General features: G+C 45.6%; 1 protein-coding gene across 1 annotated transcript; it reads right to left on the minus strand.

Annotated features, from left to right (window-relative positions):
- Nucleotides 1-401: 401 nt before the first annotated feature.
- LOC114106433 (L-amino-acid oxidase-like) lies at nt 402-8,468 on the minus strand. Its single transcript, XM_027953357.2, has 7 exons — nt 8,453-8,468; nt 6,681-6,898; nt 6,290-6,402; nt 5,356-5,557; nt 4,151-4,219; nt 2,418-2,554; nt 402-1,233 (listed from the first exon to the last, which is right to left on the minus strand). Exons 1-7 carry the CDS (start codon nt 8,466-8,468, stop codon nt 402-404), a joined length of 1,587 nt encoding a protein of 528 aa, XP_027809158.2.
- Nucleotides 8,469-18,849: the final 10,381 nt, after the last annotated feature.

The raw sequence follows: 18,849 nt of genomic DNA on the forward strand, positions 1-18,849 counted from the left end.
GAGGGAGGGGACTACTAGGGATAGACTCAGATTAAAGGAACAGAAACCAGAGCAAAGGACCCCAGGAAAGGGCATTAAAAGGCAAGAGTCTCTGTGGCCTTCCGAACTCAATTCTAAAATTATTTGGATATCACTCAGAACATAGATACAACACTTAATTTTAGTCTTAAATTCAACAAAAGCTTTATTGTTTTAATCATTACATCAAATATTCTTGTTGTTCAAATATTGTCAATAAATCCAAGGTCACGGGTGGTTAAATATTGTAGGGACTCCATTCACTGGCCTTGATTTGACATCTTTGGGCAAAGGTGAAGATAAAATGAGAGAGTGGGTTTTGAGTGTTTTCTTGTGGATCAAGGTGATTGGAATTACCCCAATTCTTAGGTGCTACAAGCTGGTTATAGATCACTTTTGGAGTAGGCCTTTTTTGTGTCCCCAGGATCCTTTGTCAAAGCCAAATCCACAGACTCTTGGATGCTCTTTGCTGCCCTGAGCCCTGATTTGATAGCTGTGTCAATCCAGCCATGGGGCAGGGCTGTGTGTTCACCAGCAAAGTGGACCCGCCCTTCTGGATGGCTGAGCTCCTGTGCGTAGTCCACATATTGGTAGGGAAGGAAGGAGGTGAACCCTCCCATGGAATAGGGGTCTTGGCTCCAGTGCTTGACCATGGAATAGGGGCACAGGGCCTGGAGCTGTTCTTTGGGGCGGTCATGGACAGCAGCTAGGTCATCCAAGATGACATCTACCACCTGGGCATCGTCCATGGCAGCAAAGAACATGGAATCATCATGTTTAGTATAGGAAGCCAGGATGACACCTGTGCCATTGGGGAAGATGTGACTGGGATAGTGGATAAAGCGGGCGGGGCGGTCGGTGCTAGACTTGCCACCGAATATGCCTTCTTGCTCCCAGAAACGCTGTGTGCAGGCCAGGATCACTTTGGTGGCACTGGTGTAGTGGACTGAACGTAGTGAATTCTCCTTGTTGAGAGAGAGGGGTGGCCGAAAACGGAGGAGCCGGGCAGCCTTGGCAGTGTTGGCCACCACCACAAAATCGGCAGTCAGACGTGACCTGGGCTGCAGAGGGTCAGCTGTCCTGAATGTGACATGGACATGGTCTCCAGACATCTCTACTTCCTCTGCTGGTGAGTGAAATAAGACTGTCCCTGGCAAGAGGGCATCATGAAGGGCCTGAGGGAGTTGGTCAAAGCCTCCGACGATTTCATGGAATCTGAGAATGAGCAAGCAAAAGAGGAAAGAGAAACAGGTAGTTGGACAAGGCATGCAGAGGACAGGTCATTTGGACTGGACAGAGGTGAGTTCCCTAATGGACTGTACTGGTCATGTGTTAGGGAGATTTAACAGTTGGCAAAAGGATTAACAGCAGGCAGAATGTCAGCTTTAGGGAACTAGAGAAAGGTGTTGCTTTGCGTTGATCAATCAGAAAAATGTAACCCTCTGAGCCTCTATAGCCCCTTACTCTTTGTTTCTTTCCTCTGGTCCCCTTGGTGGTCACCTCCATGGAAGATGCCTGGTCTCGTGGCTGACAAAGACCCAGGATTCTTACGTATGGATTCAACCCCTTCCATGATGTCCTTACAGAGTGCAGCACAGGGTAGCCTTAAAGACTGCAGCCTAAACGCCACCAAGAACCTTCACTTGACCTTGATCTGTCTTCAGACTTCCTCACCTTCCTCTCTCCCCCTATGGGAGCTGTTGGCTTGAATTTAAATTGATTAATTCTGAATAAAAATGCTGAGGAGAAGTGGGAGGATGCAGGTAGGGAAAGAAGAGGTCTGTAATCCATCAGGGCTCTCCCAGGCTTAGTTCTCCTCTGGCAAATGTCAGTACCTGTTTCATCTGAAACGGGTCACAGAACCCCAAGTGAGAGTAAATCTCAGTTCATTTGATCTTCATTAGCTACAGATCACATAGCCAGTTACCCAGGGTGACTAGGGTCTGAGTTTGGCAGCCCTGATTATCTTTCAGGTCTGAAAGATAGCAAGTTCCTCTTGCATGAACCTCTAAAGTAGGACTGAGGTCATGCTCTTTGTCACAGAAGAATAGGTAAGGGCCAGAGTAAAGCAGATTTATTGGCTCCTAAGAGCCCCTTAGCTAGAGGTTCTCAAAGTGGACTCCCAAGTCAGATAGCAACGGCATCACTGGAATATGTCAGAAATGCATGCTCTTGGGTCTCAGCGAAGGTCCATTGACTTTGGAAGTGATGCCCCATGTTTAAGAAGCACCCTCCCTCTGGTGGTTCTGAGGGGCATTGGCATTGGGAAACCCCTGCCTCCCCTCCTGTCACTCCCACTTTTCTTGGAGTTATCACTTGATTTATCTTGTCCTTCCTTCTACCCCTGTCCTCACTAGTAACTGGCCACCCCGTGCCCCTTCTCTCCCCCCATTTCCCACCGAGATTTCTTAGAGAAGATGATCATGTCACGCAGAGTTTCTGTGAAGGACTCGTAGTAGCCAGAGTCTGTGTTCATCAGGTCCCCGATCATCTGCACTGCCCCATGACTCAGGTTCCCCACCTTGATCAGGTACTCCTGGGATCATGTTCAGGAAAAGAAGGCAACCAGGTCAGAATTTTTAGGGAGCTGACATGAGAACCATTGCCTCCCACCTGGGGGTAATGAGGAACAGAACTAGACAGGGTGGAATGACAGAAGTGCACTCAGCTGGGTCCCAGGTGCCTGGTTTGCACACAGGGCTCTGAGGACAATGCTCCAAATGGTCTCCAAGTCCTAATAACAGGGACAAATAGCTAACGTTTGGTATGGATTTTAACCTACAGACCCTCTTCCAAGCCCTTTACATATATAATCCTCTTATATAATCCAAAGAAGCCCTATTTTACAGATGGGAAAGCTGAGGTCCAGTATTCATGTCCATCTGTAACTGTATGGGGCCCAGACTGGCCTCTTTGATCTACCCAAAACACCAAGCCAGGAGGAAGGTGAATACCAAGTATTTGCTTCTCATCCTTCCCTGACCCTCTACTCCTACCCATTACCTGGCTGTCCTGGCCCCTGCACCAGAAAGTGACTATGAGGTTCTACTTCTAGTATATCCATTGGCCTGTGATTGTGCCCTGTGGTTTGCCCGTGCTCCTTTCTCCCAGGCAAGTCCTGGACATGACAAATCTGGTTGGAAAAGTTTCACCAATCAGGGTGGCTGATCAGATATCACAAGACTTTGACCCACCCAACTTCTGAAGCACCCAGTTCTGAAAGGCAAACCGCCACCTCTATTGGAGCAGTCAGCCATGAATGGTTAGGATCTCCTTATAACCATTCAGCTTCCTCCTCAGCTGTCCAAATTTATGCACCCCCTTGCCCACTTTGCTCCCATCTCGGGAACAATCACTAGAGGCCAACTATCCTCCCCTAGCCAATCACATAGGTGCTCCCTTTCCAGTTAACTGCCTCCAGCTTCTCCATGCCAATAGCCTCCGATTGAGGCACATCTGAAACCTTCCCCTTGTGGCTGTGTGTGTGTGTGTGTGTGTGTGTGTGTGATGTGAGGATTGAACCCAGGGCCTAGCACATGTCAGGCAAGTGTTCTTCCTCTGAGCTATTCCTCCAGCCCCAGTCATCTCTTTTTGCACTATAGCCATGAGTACATCAATGATGGACCACGTATAGGACAGTGGTCCCAAGAAAGTATATAGCCTTGTGACATTGTAGCCATCTTTGTGTAACTAAGCGTTATGATTTTTACTGAACTATGTCATCATCTAAGGATGCACTTCTGCGATGTTATCCCCCTCATTAAGCAATACATAACTGTATAAGGGCTTTCCCATACCTCTACCTGCCTTTGACTCTCTGCAAAAATGCAAGTGATGGTGGCAAGTTCCTTGAAATAGCATGCTCTGACTTGCTATATCTTTGACCTTTGACTGCTATCCTTGGGGTGGTCTTTTTTAAAATTTTCTTTCTTCCCTCCCTTCCTACCTTCCTCTCCACTCTCTCCTGTCCTAATGGAGCTTACATTCAAGTAAAGGTAAACAATAAAAAAGATAAACAAGTAAGGTGCAGTGTAGTAAGAACTAGGGTGGGTCATCCCACTGGGGTGGTTTCTGGGTAGCTGTGACAGGGTGGCATGGTTAGCCATGGTTAGAGGGGAGCTTCAGGACTGACCTTGGTGGAGAAGGAGTCATACTTCTGCAGAATCTGGCTGCAGCTACTGTTCTTCAGCTCCTCCACCAGCTTGGCATGGAAGAAGGAGGAGGGGAGGACACTTTAGTGAAGGTCAGTTCCACACACACCCTAGACCCTGCTCCCACATACCCCCATGTTCCACGCTTGGCACTTGCTTCCACTTATCCTGGGTGTGTCTGAGGCATTCTTTATATTAGTCCTGAATGCAACACTCAGTCCTTCAGCTGGACTGGGGCGCTTGAGGGTGGAAACATTATCCCCTGTCTTGGACATATTCTGAGGTGTATAAAGCTGGAGCCAGGCTCCCTGTCAGCCTTGGAGCCCCCAGAATTGGGGAAGTCTATCTCCTTGTCCTTGCCTGAGGACATTTCTGCAGGCCTCTGGGGCCACTGTGAAAGGTGTGGATGCCTAAGTGCTTGGTCCTACTGAACTGTTGAGTGACACTGGATGAGGTCCAAGAGCTGCGGAGTGCATGCTGAGCTTAGCAGGATATCACTCCAGCAAAGGCAGGGCATCTGGACAGAGGCCTTCTGTGGAAGTTATGTACCAGAGCTCAACTGTCACACTGAGGTCCTTTTGGGTCCCAGGTCAGGAAAGAAAAAGGCACTGTCAGTGCTGAGTAAACATTGGTCAGTTAGAAAAAGGTGTGCAGATATTCCAGACAGGGCCCATCATTGATTTTCCTCCTTGACCACATATCAATAATGATGACAATTATAATTCAAGATTGGCCATATGCCTTGCAAAGTTCTTATCACTTTATATGCATTTTCTCACTTAATCTTCACAACCAGGCTGGGAGAGAGGCTCTAGCCTTATGATTGTTTTATAGAAGTTGGAACAGAGAGATGGCAAGCATCTTGTCCAGGGTCACACAGTACATTCAAATAGAGTCCAGCTTGTAGGTCTCTCTCTGCCTTAAACCTAGATCTGCCATGATGATCTCAAAGGCAGCTAGCTTTGCACATGTCTGTACATGTGAAGACCTTTGGGATCTGAAAATGCACAATGACTGCTGAGATGGGAGGTCATGGGAGGGAGGCAAGGTTGACAGACCAAGCTAGTGGAGCCCTCCTGCACATGGGCCTGGGGTCCACGGAGAGAAACTTTAGGAAGTTTGCACAAGATGTCTTTGAAGAAGATGATGGCCTGCATGGAGGTCACTGATTCCTACTTTGGCTTACCTTTCTGAATGCTTCATCAAAGAGCTGGTCAACTGTCTTCCCCACCTCATCTGCTCTGACTGGGTACCCTAGCAGGCTGGGGTCAGCCTGCACAATCCCCGTGCGCTGCCGCACTCCATTGATCAGCACCCAGGTCTGGTTGTTGGAGGGGAAAAACTCCTTGAGGGTCAGCTCCAATTTCCTGATAAACTCATGACAGAGCCTGTGGAGTGAGTCAGAGACTGATCCAGGATGAGGAAGCAACCAGTCTTCCCTGCTCCCTGTGCTCACGCCCTGCTCCTACTGGATTCCCTGGGGCCCTCTCTGACCTCCCTGCACAGAAGGAATGCTAGGCTACCTAGTTGCTATGCCAAGTTGCTATGCCAAGCTATGGCTATGTGACCAAGAGGAAACTGGGTACCAATTCTTGTGGTCACAACACAACAGGCTGGCCCTCTTTGCTGGCTGAGATCTCTCTCACTTTGTTTGAGGCTTGTAGTCTTCAGACTTTTAGGTGTGGCCCCTCCAGGTCCAGGAGATACTATGAAGATGTGTAGAGGGAGTGTCCCTGGATTTATCCTCCCTGGAGGCTGTGTGTATCATGAGTCTTCCAGTCTACATTCTCCTTATTCCTGCTCACCCACCCCTTCAGGATGGCCCTCCCAAAGTGGGCTCCCACAAGACACCACTTTCTCCCAGAAGGATGTTCATATTTCTATCATTAGCAGGCCTCACAGACTGCCTTTTGACTTTCCTAGGTGTTCTCCTATCCCAATTATCTTTTGTGATCCTCAACAGGTGCAGTTATGTCTGTTCTCTATATTAGAACATTGAGGCTGGGAGAGGTTTCGAGGTAGCTGTGGAGCTATGAAATGAGTTGGCATAGGTCCTGTCCTTGTTGCTAGCAGCCTATATCCTGGTCTTCCCCATCCACCCCCACTTCTCTCAATCATACCTGTGGTTGATGGGGATCCTCATGGCACCCAACTCTATGTACAACTGTGTTCCAGGAACTCTATGGGTCTCAATTCTGCCACCTACACGCCCTGAAGCCTCCAGGACAGTCACCTAGAAAGATAAGTATTTATAGAAATCAACTAGGCCAGCCGTGTCCCCGCCATGCAACCCCCTCTTCCTCCCTCCAGGCAGGCCCAGATTTGCCTCTTTCTGAAGTCTCTCTCTGTCATAGAGACAGACCAATTGCTCTCCTACCCCTTCCATCCCAGCCTAGAGTCCTAGACTTAGTCTTTGGCTCCAGTTCCACTGGGCTATCCACCACCTGCAGCCACCTCCCTGCTCAGAGTCCAAGATCCCTATGAGGTACTCTCCCAAGCACCATTGTGTACCTGGTGGCCAGCATCCTGCAAAATCTTGGCAGCTGTGAGTCCAGCCATGCCTGCCCCAATCACCACTATCCGTTTCTTTTCAGCTGTCTGCCCCAGCCCGTCTTGAGCCAGCTGTAGTAGTTCTTCATACTGGGGGTCTTCAAAGCATTTGACAAGGTCATCATCAAAGGCCTGGGTACTCGTGCCCAGTACAGACAGAAGGGCCAGGACCAGAAAGCCTGGAACATAGTTTGGAGATGGCAGTCAGGCAAATAGCTGGGGACCAAGGAAGCCAGCCTTAATCCTTGATCAGTGGAGGATCATATCACTGAACCTGTAATGCAACATCCTGGGAATTCCTGTTTCTTTCCTTGCTACCAGAGTGTGCATTAGCCATGGACCTTCCCATGCTTGCTTTCCATGGGGAGATCAATGCCCTCCATTCAGGGAGAGACACAGGCTGCATATCTGTCCCCGAGGACCTGCCATCACCTCAGCCAGCTGGACTTCCATGTAGGAGGCCAAGCCCTCCACTGACTAGAAGACAGGTGAGATAGCTCTACTCTTTATGTTGGGTTTCCTTATCTCCCCCTTGGGGTTGATAAAATGTTTGTTACAATGGGAAGACCTTACCTCACTGCAGCTAAGTAAGGATGGGGTAAGACATTGTTTAATAAACTTACATTCTCTGAGGTGTGCAAGGTAGGCTACCAGCTTTCCAAGACCCAGAGGAACATCCTGGGGTCATCTCTTAGAGATGACCAAGGGTTGTTGAGTTTAAAGAATTTTCTAGACCTAGCCTCCATTTCCACAGTTGTCTTCCATTTTATTCTGGCTCTGTTCTGAGAGAGATGTGCCATAACTTCCCCCTAGGGTCCTATAAAAGGTGTATGTCTTGTGATTGTTTCGTTCCTATTTTCAAAACTATTTATCTGTGTTATGGGCTGAATTGCATATTCCCAAAATTCATATGTTGAAGGCTTAATCTCTAGTACTTCATAATAGTGACTCTATTTATAGATGGAAGCCCTTAACAGTTGATTAAGGTAAAACGAGGCTGTTAGGATAGATCCTGTTCCAATCTGATTGATGTCCTTATAAGAAGAGGAAATTTGGACACAGAAAGGGACACCAGGGATGTGTACACAGAGGAAATAACTTGTGGGAAGATAGTTATCAGGAAGCCAAAGAGAGGTCTTAAATCAAACCTGCCAATGCCTTGATCTGGGACAGCCAGACACCAGAACCATGAGAAAATAAATTTCTCTTATTTAAGCCACTCAGTCTGTGGTATTTTGTTATGGCAACCTGAGCTGACTAATATAGTCTATTCCTCTTCTCCCCACATGTGGAGAAGAAAAGATGATTGGTTCTTACCCAACTCTCTCAAGTCAGATAGCCACAGACCTTGGAAGAAAATTTGCATTCATTTTTCTTCTTAAAATTTTTTTGGTGTTAGGAATCAAAGCCAGGGCCTTGCAAATGCTAGGCAAGTGCTCTATCAACTGAACTATATCCCCACCCATATTTGCTTTTCATGTAAATCCACACAAGGAATGTGTGAATGTCCCTTGGTCTTCAATCTCAGGATTTTTATTTAATTTGGGCTATCCTTCTTTCTTGGTTTGTCATAGGATTGGTATTCACATTACAAAAAATAAAGGCACAGAGGGACTCATCATTTGTCTCCTTCTGGGTATAATTTCTCACTCTCCCATTTCATTTCAATCATCACCATTAAGTTTGTGTGGTCCTGCTTATTCTTGCATGAAGTATGTTAAATAATTTCTAACCTCTTGTCTTCTCCATCTTGAAACAGAAATCAGTCCCTACTGCACAGAGTGTGCCTCCTGAGAAGCACCTAACGTATTTGTGGAATGTAGGGGTGGTAGAAAAACTAATGGATGGAAAGATGGGGGCACAAATAAATGAGTGCATGGATAGACAGTGGGATGGACAGTGGGAAGGATGTGTGCACAGAGAGGCTTTGGGGCCTCCAGCCTCTGCATTTCATCACAGATTCCAGCTGGTGGGCCACTCCCAGCCTGGACTTGTGCTCTCTGTTCCTTGAGACCACCATTTAAAAAATTATTTATTTTTTGGTTCTTTTCAGTTATATATGACACCAGAATCCACTTTGCTATGATTATGCAAGCATGGAGTATATGTTACTCTAGTTAGAATTCCAGTCTTAAGGATGTACATGGTGGTGAGATTCACCGTGTTGTTTTCACATATGTACATGGGAAAACTGTGTCAGATTCATTCCACTGTCTCCTTTGCTCATCTCCCCTCCCTTCCCTCAATTCCTCTTTGTCTACTGCTCTTCTAGTCTTTCCCTCACTCCTCCTTCTATTGTGGGTTAGCATCCACCTATCAGAGAAAACATTCCCCCCTTTTTTTTGTGGGGATCCTTCCGTCCACCTTTCCCCTGTCTCTGGCCTAGGACTTCACCTGCTTCTCCAGCTTCCTTCTGTGAACCTGTGTGTTTGGCTTTCTCATTCCTTTTACTCTGTCCACACACATGCACACCTCTCAGAATTCAGTCTCTCTCCGCCCTCAGGAATCGTACATCTTTTCTTTCTTCAAGGAATGGGAATAGGGCTTATTCCTTGTCTCTTTCTTTGAAAAGAGAGTAGAATCTGACTCATTCTGAATTCCCAAGTTTTGGTCTTTTTTCCCCCTAGTCCCTTGGGATGTTTATAATTATTTCATTACTTACTTATTTGTGGTACTTATTGATTGAATACAGGGCCTCTCTCATGTTAGGCAGGTGCTGTACCACTGAGTTATATACCTAGCCTTCCAAAAACATTTTTATTGTTATTATTTACTAATTAATTTATTTTATGGTACTGAGGATTGAACCCAGGACCTCACACATGCTATGCAAGGACTCTGCCACTGAACTATATCCTTAACCCTTCCAAATTAAAAAAAAAAAATGATTTTTTATTTTGCTAAGTTGTCCAGGCTGGCCTCTAATTTAGAATCCTGTAGCCTCAGCTTCCTGAATAGCTGGGATTACTGGCATGTGCCACATACAGTCTATTTTAATTTTTGATTAATATATATTGATTTTACATATTCATAGGATTCAGTGTGATGCTTCCCACACATGCATACATGCATTGATCATTCCAATAGCATCTCTGTATGACTTGAAAATGGTACTTGAAGTTGTCAGCAATTCCATTCCTTAAGGAAACCATAGATTCATGGCTGGACCTTCTAGGAAACACAAATGCTTTGAGGTATTTTCTCAAAGGTGAGGGGTAAGTTTCCATGGAGAAAGCCCCCTCTTCTATCAGTTGTCTTGCCCTGTAGAGTCAGCTCTGCAGAGTCAGCTCATTAGGGCAGACGGCTCCTCCTTGGCCATAGAGAACAGAACAGAGCATCTTTGCTTGAGGAGCTATCAAAACAATCCAGAATAGCCTTGATTTCACACAGAAGAAACCAGACCCAGAAATCCATGGAGACACACAGGTATTTACTATTTGCAAAGAGAAACCAACACCAGACCCACAGCCCTAGCACCCCTCCACATGCCTCCTGAGCGAATCAACAACCTGCCTTAAAGAATTGTTGTGTTCTGTTTTGGAGGTGGGGGGAATACTAAGCAGCCCAGATGCCTGCTCTGAGAGTTAAAAATCAGATATTTCCTGTTCACTCTGAATAGAAGCTGTGCACAATTATTACATGTCAATTAAACAGAAAATACCTCCATAACTTCTGACTTTTTGTCCCCTATTTGTTTGGAAAGCAGGATCACCAGATCAGGTTAATGGGAGATAAGAATGGAAGACTGGGAGGAAGAGGGATGGCCCAGAATCCTGGCCTTGTGGGCTCCCTCTGGGTACTCACAGAAGCTCAGCATGGTTCTCAGTTCCCCAGGATCTGGAGCTGGATCAGGTCCTTATAGGGCTCTGAGGATTGTCTGAAAGATGTGAGCAGAGTCAGAGATATTTATGGCCTGTTCCTGCCTCTCAACTTCTTAGTTCCTACCCTTAAGTCACAACACCCACTGGAAGCCTGCCAGGGAGGAGGCCCTGGACAAGAGAGGCTTGGGTCCTGGGGGAAGTAGGCACAACCTAGTGCTCTTCTAATCTCCACTTACCAGATCTGCCCACCTTGCCTCCCACTACTCTGTCAAGTGGCCCTTACTCTGTCAGTTTCCTTGGCTAGAAACCCTAAGGAAGGTTTGAGTCCTCCTTTCCTAAGTCTCTGTGTTCAGGGTTTCCAGCTTCCTTAAGCTCTGCCTTCCCAGGCCACTTACCATGGTACCCATTCTTTGCTTAGGTTCCCTCTCCCACCTAGCTTGTGGGGTTCTCTCCCTCTGCCCCTTCACAGTCACTACAGCTGGGCCCTTCTTTGCCTTGGCCACTTCTAGAGTGACAGTTGTAAATGCAAATCAGGTTTGGCAGCTCCCTCTCTCCCTCTCTTTTTAATATTTTTGTAGTGGGGATTGAACACAGGGCCACATGCATGCTAAAGCAAGAACTCTACCACTGAGCTACCCCCTCAACCCCAAACTTGCTCCTGGAAACCTTTGATACTTTTATTTATTCTGCTGGCTAAAGAATAATCTATCAAGGAACTTGTTACTTTAGCAAGGATGCCTATTGGAGTGCTGGGTAGGCAGTGGTGCTTCAGTGAATACTCTCTCAATGAACACATAAAGGAGGTGTGAGGTTCAGTACCCAACACTGTGGCCACCAGGGACTCTGTTTTCCAAACTGACAACATCCAGAAGAGAGCCTATTCCCATCCTCTTCTCCCACATTGTCTCTTCATAAACTTGTCTTCTTAGCCAAAAGTGCCTATGTCTCAACCCCTCACGGTGCTTCAGGATGTTTACAACAGAGATTTCTCTATCTGGGGCTTAATTAGTCCTATGCTTCCTGCTCCCAAGTGCATTTTGTCCCCACCCACTCAACTTCCAGGACTCCCAGTGTTTTTTCCTTGTAGCCTTTCTGGGAACTGTCACCTTCCTCCTTTGCCATGCCCTTTGCAGGGTGGTGAGGGTTTGGGCTGTCAGGGGTGTGGCAAGGGCGTGCAGAGACTGGAACAGTCTGGGCTGGAGAGAAGGGGTAGGGCTTGAGCTGGTAGAAAGTGGAGGTGGGTGAGGGGGAGTAAATGTGTTAAGGCATAAGCACTAGCTGCTGTCAGTCTTGCTGTCTGCCCTCTGAATCCCAGGGCTGTGAAGGAGTTCCTTAAGCTTGGCCATACTCAGCAACGAGCTAGCAAAGCTATTCAGCAGGAATGCTGGCATCCAGTTTTAGGCCTTTCTAATTCCTTCTAGAAGTGCTCCAACTCTATCACCTCTCTTATGCACAGTAACCAGAGTGGACAGATCCTCAATGTGCTGGGTATTTTTGGAGATAGGCATAGCACCAGCCAACAAGCAGGTCAGCCCTGTCACCTCTTAAGCAGATAGTACTCTGCTCATCTCTAAAGATCTCTGGGCATAAAGTTGAACAAAAGACACCAGACAGATGACACCTACTTGTTACTCTCCTTACATGATGTTTAAACACAGGAAGAACTAACCAGTGGGGATGAAAGTGATAACAGGGCTTATCTTTTGGAAGCATTTCCTAGAATGAGCATAGCGGAACTTTCTGAGAGTAACGGAAATCATTTTACCTGAGTGGTAGTTACTCTCAAGTGTTTCACCAATTAAGATGTCTGTGTTTTACTGTGTAAAAATTCAAAACCATAAAAGGCACCCCCTATGCTAAATTTTTTTTTCTAGGTTAAAAAAAGAAAAAAATGAAGGAGAGAGACAAGAGTGGAGGAGATAGAAGATAAATACAGTAACTATATAGTATGTCAGATGCTGAAAAGCATTCTGGAAAAACGTAAAGTGGGCAGGGAGGTGGGCAGGATGGTGGAGCCCAGAGCAAAAGGGGGAGCCAGAGGCCAAGGAGTCAGAGGCTGCTGGGGATTTGGGCTCACATCTGTTGAGAGCCTTCTTGGGCTATGCCTTGCCTACCTTGCTTCTAGAAACTGATTAAGGCCTGAGAAGCCCTAAGCACTGATAGGTGGAATTCTAAGTAAAACATGGCTAAACTCCTATAGATGAAAGTCTACAAAGTTCTTTTTTAGTTTGTTTGTTTATTTATTTATTTATTTTTAAAATCCAATATTAAATTGCTGGGGAAACTCCATTCCTTTGTGGGGGGTGTTTTTTTGTGGCCAGGGCCTGGGATGGAAGTTTGACCTCACTATTCCCGCTCTGATTATTTTACTCACCCCACATCCCACACACCTGGAAGCAAGTCCTCTTATTACTGTTGTTTCTTGATGAGGAAATAAGACTTACAGGAATGGGGAACTTGCTAAGATGGCCCAAATCACATCACAAGTGTGTGTCAGAAATGAGACACACATGAGCTTCCTTTTGGCTCTTCCTGGCTTCTGAGGATGTGTCAAACACTGGGAGTGGGGTGGGATGGTGGGGACTCTGGCAGGGCCACAGAACCAGAAGAAATAAGTCAAACATCTTATTCAACCTCTGGTGCTGAGGTTGCAACACAGCCTGATGCACAAGCACACATTAAGGCTCAGTGAGCAGGTCAGCTTTTAAGAGTGGGCTGCCGGGATGGAGCTTCCTCAGGAAGGCACCCCTCAGGAAGGTGGGAAATGGCTGCTACAAGTGTGTCCTGAGGACCTGTGTTTTGACTGAGGGGCACTAGCTATGTATGCTAGTGCTGCTGGCTCTCCCAGTCACTGGTGTGTTGGTGGAGGTGAGTCCACTCGGGGCCTGGCCCAGTTAAGCCTCTGTTCTTCCAATCCACTCAGGGCCTGGAGAAAGGCTGGATGTGGAAGTGTTGTCCAAGGGAGGGCCTGACCAGACCACTGGCATGTGGCTGGGAGCCTGTCCTGGGGGACCCTATCCTAGGGGTCCTGTTTTGGAAAAATCTTATCCTGGTGGCCTTGTCCTAGGAGATCCTGTTCTGGGGGGCCTGTCCTAGGGGGCCTGTCTAGGAGAGATTGTCCTGGGGGAGGCTGTTTTGGGAGCCTGCCCAAGGAGGCTTGTCTTAGGGCAGCCTGACTTTCTTGTACTCTGATGGGAGGCAAAAGAATGTGGAGAAGGGAACTCTCTTGAGGACTCTGATCTCCCCAAAGTCATCCCCATGGGTGTATCTGTTTATTGTAGGAGAACTGGTGGAGGTGGGAAGAGAATGGGAGGAGGAGAGGAAGGATGCAGGAGCAGGAAGGAGCAGGTTACTGAGTCAGTAAAGGGGGAGACCTCAAGCAAGTTCCCTGCCTGGCAGCCCTTTGAGGACCTGCCATTAGCCCCCAGCTTGCCTTCCTCTTTGTGTACCTTGTCTGTCTCCTCCACAGCCACTCCTTGGGGTAGGTGAGAATCACTGAGAGCCCTGTCTTCTCATGTTCCTCTGCATCATATACAGAAAAAAGAGATTGTCACTAATCCTTGCCCTGGCTCCTTCCTTTTGGCACTGCTGCCCTGCCCTGCCCTCCACAGAGGTATCAAGTGTTTGAAGTGAGGCCCAACAATGGGACTATGTGGGTCACGGGGCCCCAAGTACATGGCCACTGCCTTTGCCTCTCCACTTGAGGACTCTACCCACTTTCTACTGCAAGAACAGTAGGGGACCTCAAAAAACTTAATGGAGGTGGGAGTGGGGGTGAAGCATGCAGGGCATGCTTCATGAAGGAAGAGAGAACAGGGACCCAGGAGAACAGATTGCTACCCATAAAACATAGTGGGGCAGACACAACTTACACTTCCAGACCACACCTCCTCCCCACACACATACACCCTTCTTCTCTGGGTTACTCTAGGACCACCTTACCTTTATGAGAAGATGAAATGACAAGAGACAGAGAGAAGGGACCCTCCTTGGATCACAGAAGTGGGGGCTTCCTCCACCCCAATCCTCATGCCATCCTTTCTCACTGGCACCCTGTCTGATTCCTCACCAAGAAAACAGCTCTATGGATGATGTGGCCAATGCAGGTCCTGGTCCAGGTGGAGAAGGACTGGACCTCAGGCACACATACCTCCTTCTGGGAAGGCAGGACAATTAGAGGAAAGGTCACTAGAGGAAAGGAAAGAGTCTCTGTATGTTTATCCTAAAAGTTTGTGCTGTGACAAAATATAGGGATCGAGACACCTGGGAGCTTGCCTGGGGCCTGTAGCACCCATGTCTACAAAGCCAGGGCTTGAGCCAAGTCATGGGTGTCTGGGAGGGTAGGTGGAGATCAGAGTCCTGGATAAGGACTTTCCTGTTGTGCTCCTCATAATCAACCTATGGTCTGGATCTTCATGCAGTTGAGTTTTCTGATATCTCCCCTGATTTCTAGATCTTTGCTGACAGGTCCCACCAGAGAATTTTTTGGGGAAGAGAAAGGAAGGGGGTAGGATTTAGATTGTGCTGTTAATCCAAACCAAATGCCAGTGCCTCTGTACCAGACATCCAGGAAGATGTTCTCATCCTGATGCAATAGGTGGCCTGGTTCAAGAGAGTGGACCAATCTTTGGCTCATCAGGATCAGATAGCTTGGGCCTGAGTAGATGTGTGCTTACGCTCAGTTTCTACCTCCCACCTTCTCTGTGACTCAGCTACTGGGTGCTGTTTCCCAGCATCCTAACGGAAGTGGACCTGAGTGACCTGGTATGGTCTCATCCATGTCTCCTCTCTGCACCTTTAAACCTGGTCTTCCTTCTTTCTAGAGCTACACATGGAGAGAAAGTTCTAGCATGACCAGAAGTCTTTAGGTGTCCTCTGGGAGGATGAGAGAACACACTAGAGGTTCTGCTGCTGTTAGTGGTGCTCATAGCAACAGCCTGCTCTGCCCTGGCCATGTGTCTCCTGGCTGCTGTCTGGAGGTCTGTCTCTTCTACCCTTTCATCCCATCTGTCCATCTGGGACATAGTATTGCTCTCTAGTGGTGGGTAGGGTGTTGGAAGCAGTGACTTTTTGTCCTTCAACATTCTTATTTATTTTATTAAAATACACACACACACATAAATTTTCTTTTTTGGTACTAGGATGAAAGGCTGGTTCAACATATGAAAATCAATAAATTTAACACAGCAGATAAATAGACTTAAAGATAAGAACCACATGATTATCTCAACACACATAGAGAAAGCATTTGACAAAATACAGTATGCATTCATGTTTAAAATATTAAAAAATATAGGGAGAGTAGAAACATAACTCAACATCATAAAAGCTATATATAACAAACCCAAGGCCAACATTACTCTAAATAGAAAAAAATGGAAGCATTCTCTCTAAAAACAGGAACAAAACAGGGATGCCCCCTTTCACTACTTGTATTCAACATGGTCCTTGAAACCCTAGCCAGAGAAGTTATGCAAAAGAAAGAAATTAAAGGGACACATTAGGAAAAGAAGAGCTAAAGTATCCCTATTTGCCTATGACATGATCATATATTTAGAAGACCCAAAAAATTCCACCAGAAAACTTTTAGAGCTCATGAACGAATTCAGCAAAGTAGTAGGATATAAAATTAACACCCATAAATCAATTGTGTTCCTATACACCAATGATAAATCAGCCAAAAATTAGGAAAACTATCCCATTCACAATAGCCTCAAAAATAAAATAGTTGGGAATAAATCTAACAAAAGAGGTGAAAGATCTCTATAAGGAAAACTACTAAACACTAAAGAAAGAAATTGAAGAAGATCTTAGAAGATGGAAAGATCTCCCATGTTCTCAAATAGGCAGAATTAATATTATCAAAATGGCCATAATACCAAAAGTGCTATACACTTTAATGCAATTCCTATTAAAATCCCAATGACATTATTTATAGAAATAGAAAAAGCAGTCATGAAATTCATTTGGAAAAATAAGAGGCCCAGAGTAGCCAGAGCAATCCTTAGCAAGAAAAGTGAAGCTGGAGGCATCACAATACCAGACTTAAATTATTCTACAGACCAATAGTAACAAAAATAGCATGGTATTGGAACCAAAACAGACATGTAGAACAATGGAACAGAATATAAGGCACAAAGACAAACCCACATAAATACAGTTATCCCATACTAGACAAAAGTGTCAAAAATATACATTGGATAGCCTCTTTAACAAATGGTGTTGGGAAAACTGGAAATTCCTTTGTAGCAGAATGATATCTCTCATCCTCCAAAAAACTGAAAGTGGATCAAAGACCTAGCCATTAGACCATAAGCCCTGCATCTACCAGAAAAAAAAGAGTAGGCCCAACACTCTATCATGTTAGCTTAGGAACCAACTTCCTCAACAAGACTCCTAAAGTGCAAGAAGTAAAATCTACAATCATTAAATGGGATGGTATCAAACTAAAAAGCTTCTTCACAGCAAAGGAAACAATCAAGAATGTGAAGAGGGAACCTACAGAATTGTTGGAATAAGTTTCAGTCTCAGCTAGCAGCTACTAGAAGCTTGGAAGTGCCTGAAATATCCACCTTCCTTCAGGCCTGACAGGAGGGCCTGCAGGATGGGGTGAAACCACATCCTCAGCACTTGTGGTTAGCATTACCAAACTGCCCAGCCAAGAAACTGAGAGTCAGGGACTTCAGGGCATGAAACCCCTGACTCAGTAAGGGCTAAAGACCCTTCCAGATTGCTTTCTGCCACAACAGCAATATTTAGAGTTTCCTCATAGTGTGGTTACATTAGGCAGAAGATGATTGGCTTATGGATATTGTCTTGCTGATGTATGATCGACAGGCACGCCCCACTCAAACCCTATAACCGTTGTGTGCATTCCAAAAATAAACTGAGCTACTGGATGATGACCTGAGGCAGGTCTCCAGCCAGTTCTCTCACCAGCTCCCAGAGTCTGTGTGTGTGTTGATTCTGCATCTCTACCTCCTGTGACAAGGTAGCCCAGTGACCATCGATAACGAAGGGACTAGGAACACCTTCACAGAATGGGAGAAACTCTTTTCCACATGCACTTCAGATATAGCATTAATCTCCAGGATATTAAAAAAACTCAGAAAACTTAACACCAAAACACCTCAAATAACTTAATTACTAAATGGGTAAAGGAACTGAACAGGTACTTCACAGAAGAAGAAATATGAACGACCAACAAATATATGAAAAAATGTTCCATGTCTCTTACAATCAGAGAAATGCAAATTAAAACTATACAGAGATATATGATCTGATTCCATTCAAAATGGGAACAATAAAGAATACAAGTAACAATAAGTGGTGGTGACCATGTGGAGAAAACAGTACACTCATACATTGCGGGAGGGACTACAAATTGATGCAACCACTTTGGAAATAGTATGGAGATTCTTCAGAAAACTTGGAATGGAACCACCACTTTGACCAAGTTATCCCACGCCTCAGTATATACCCAAAGGACTTAAAAACAGCATATTATGGTGATGTGGCCACATCAACGTTTATAGCAGCTCAATTCACAATAGCGAAGCTATGGAACACAATGTAGGCATCCTTAAACAGATGAATGGATAGAGAAAATATGGTATATATACACAATGGAATATTACTCAACCACACACACAAAAAAATTAAATTATGACATTTGCCTGAAAATGGATGGATCTGGAGACTATCATGGTAAGTGATATAAGCCCCAAACCAAAGGTAGAATGTTGTCTCTGATATGTGGATGCTAACATACAACAAGGTGGGGAAGGAAGAAATAGAAGTTTAATAGATTAGACAAAGTGGTTGAAGAGAAGGTAGATGAGACAGGAATAGGAAAGACAATGGAATGAATCTGACTTAACTTTCCTATGTATATATAAAACTACACCACATCATGTACAACCACAGGACTGATATTCTAATCAGAATAAGATGTACTCTATGTTTGTATAAGTATGTCAGAATATACTCTATTTTCATGTATACTAAAAAAAAATTAAAAAAGAATTTGATCAGATATCAAGTGTGGGCCTTTTGGTATGCTGATTTAGCTAGACTCTTGCTAAATTGGACTAAGGGAGCCAAGGACAGAGCTCAAGTTCAGAGACCTATCAAAAAGAGGACTCAGAGAAGTCTGACTCAAGTGTGAACCAAGGAGAGTCTTCAGTTCAGTCTTTGTTCAAGACTTGGGAGCTCCTCTTCTTGACTCCTTTCCTTTAAATAACGTAAGTCCCTTTCCATTGGAGTGTATTTGATGGATGGTGTGAGCAGTCATGTACTAAGAAAGGGGG

Source organism: Marmota flaviventris, chromosome 5, assembly GCF_047511675.1.
Source record: "Marmota flaviventris isolate mMarFla1 chromosome 5, mMarFla1.hap1, whole genome shotgun sequence".
Taxonomy (NCBI): Eukaryota; Metazoa; Chordata; class Mammalia; order Rodentia; family Sciuridae; genus Marmota; species Marmota flaviventris.

Excerpts from the sequence above, each read along its gene's own strand:
- LOC114106433 (XM_027953357.2), bottom strand. Across the intron at positions 6,403-6,680 it reads TGCAGGATGCTGGCCACCAG|GTGACTGTCCTGGAGGCTTC; the intron begins GTACACAATGGT and ends TTATCTTTCTAG. Across the intron at positions 1,234-2,417 it reads ATCTTCTCTAAGAAATCTCG|ATTCCATGAAATCGTCGGAG; the intron begins GTGGGAAATGGG and ends GCTCATTCTCAG.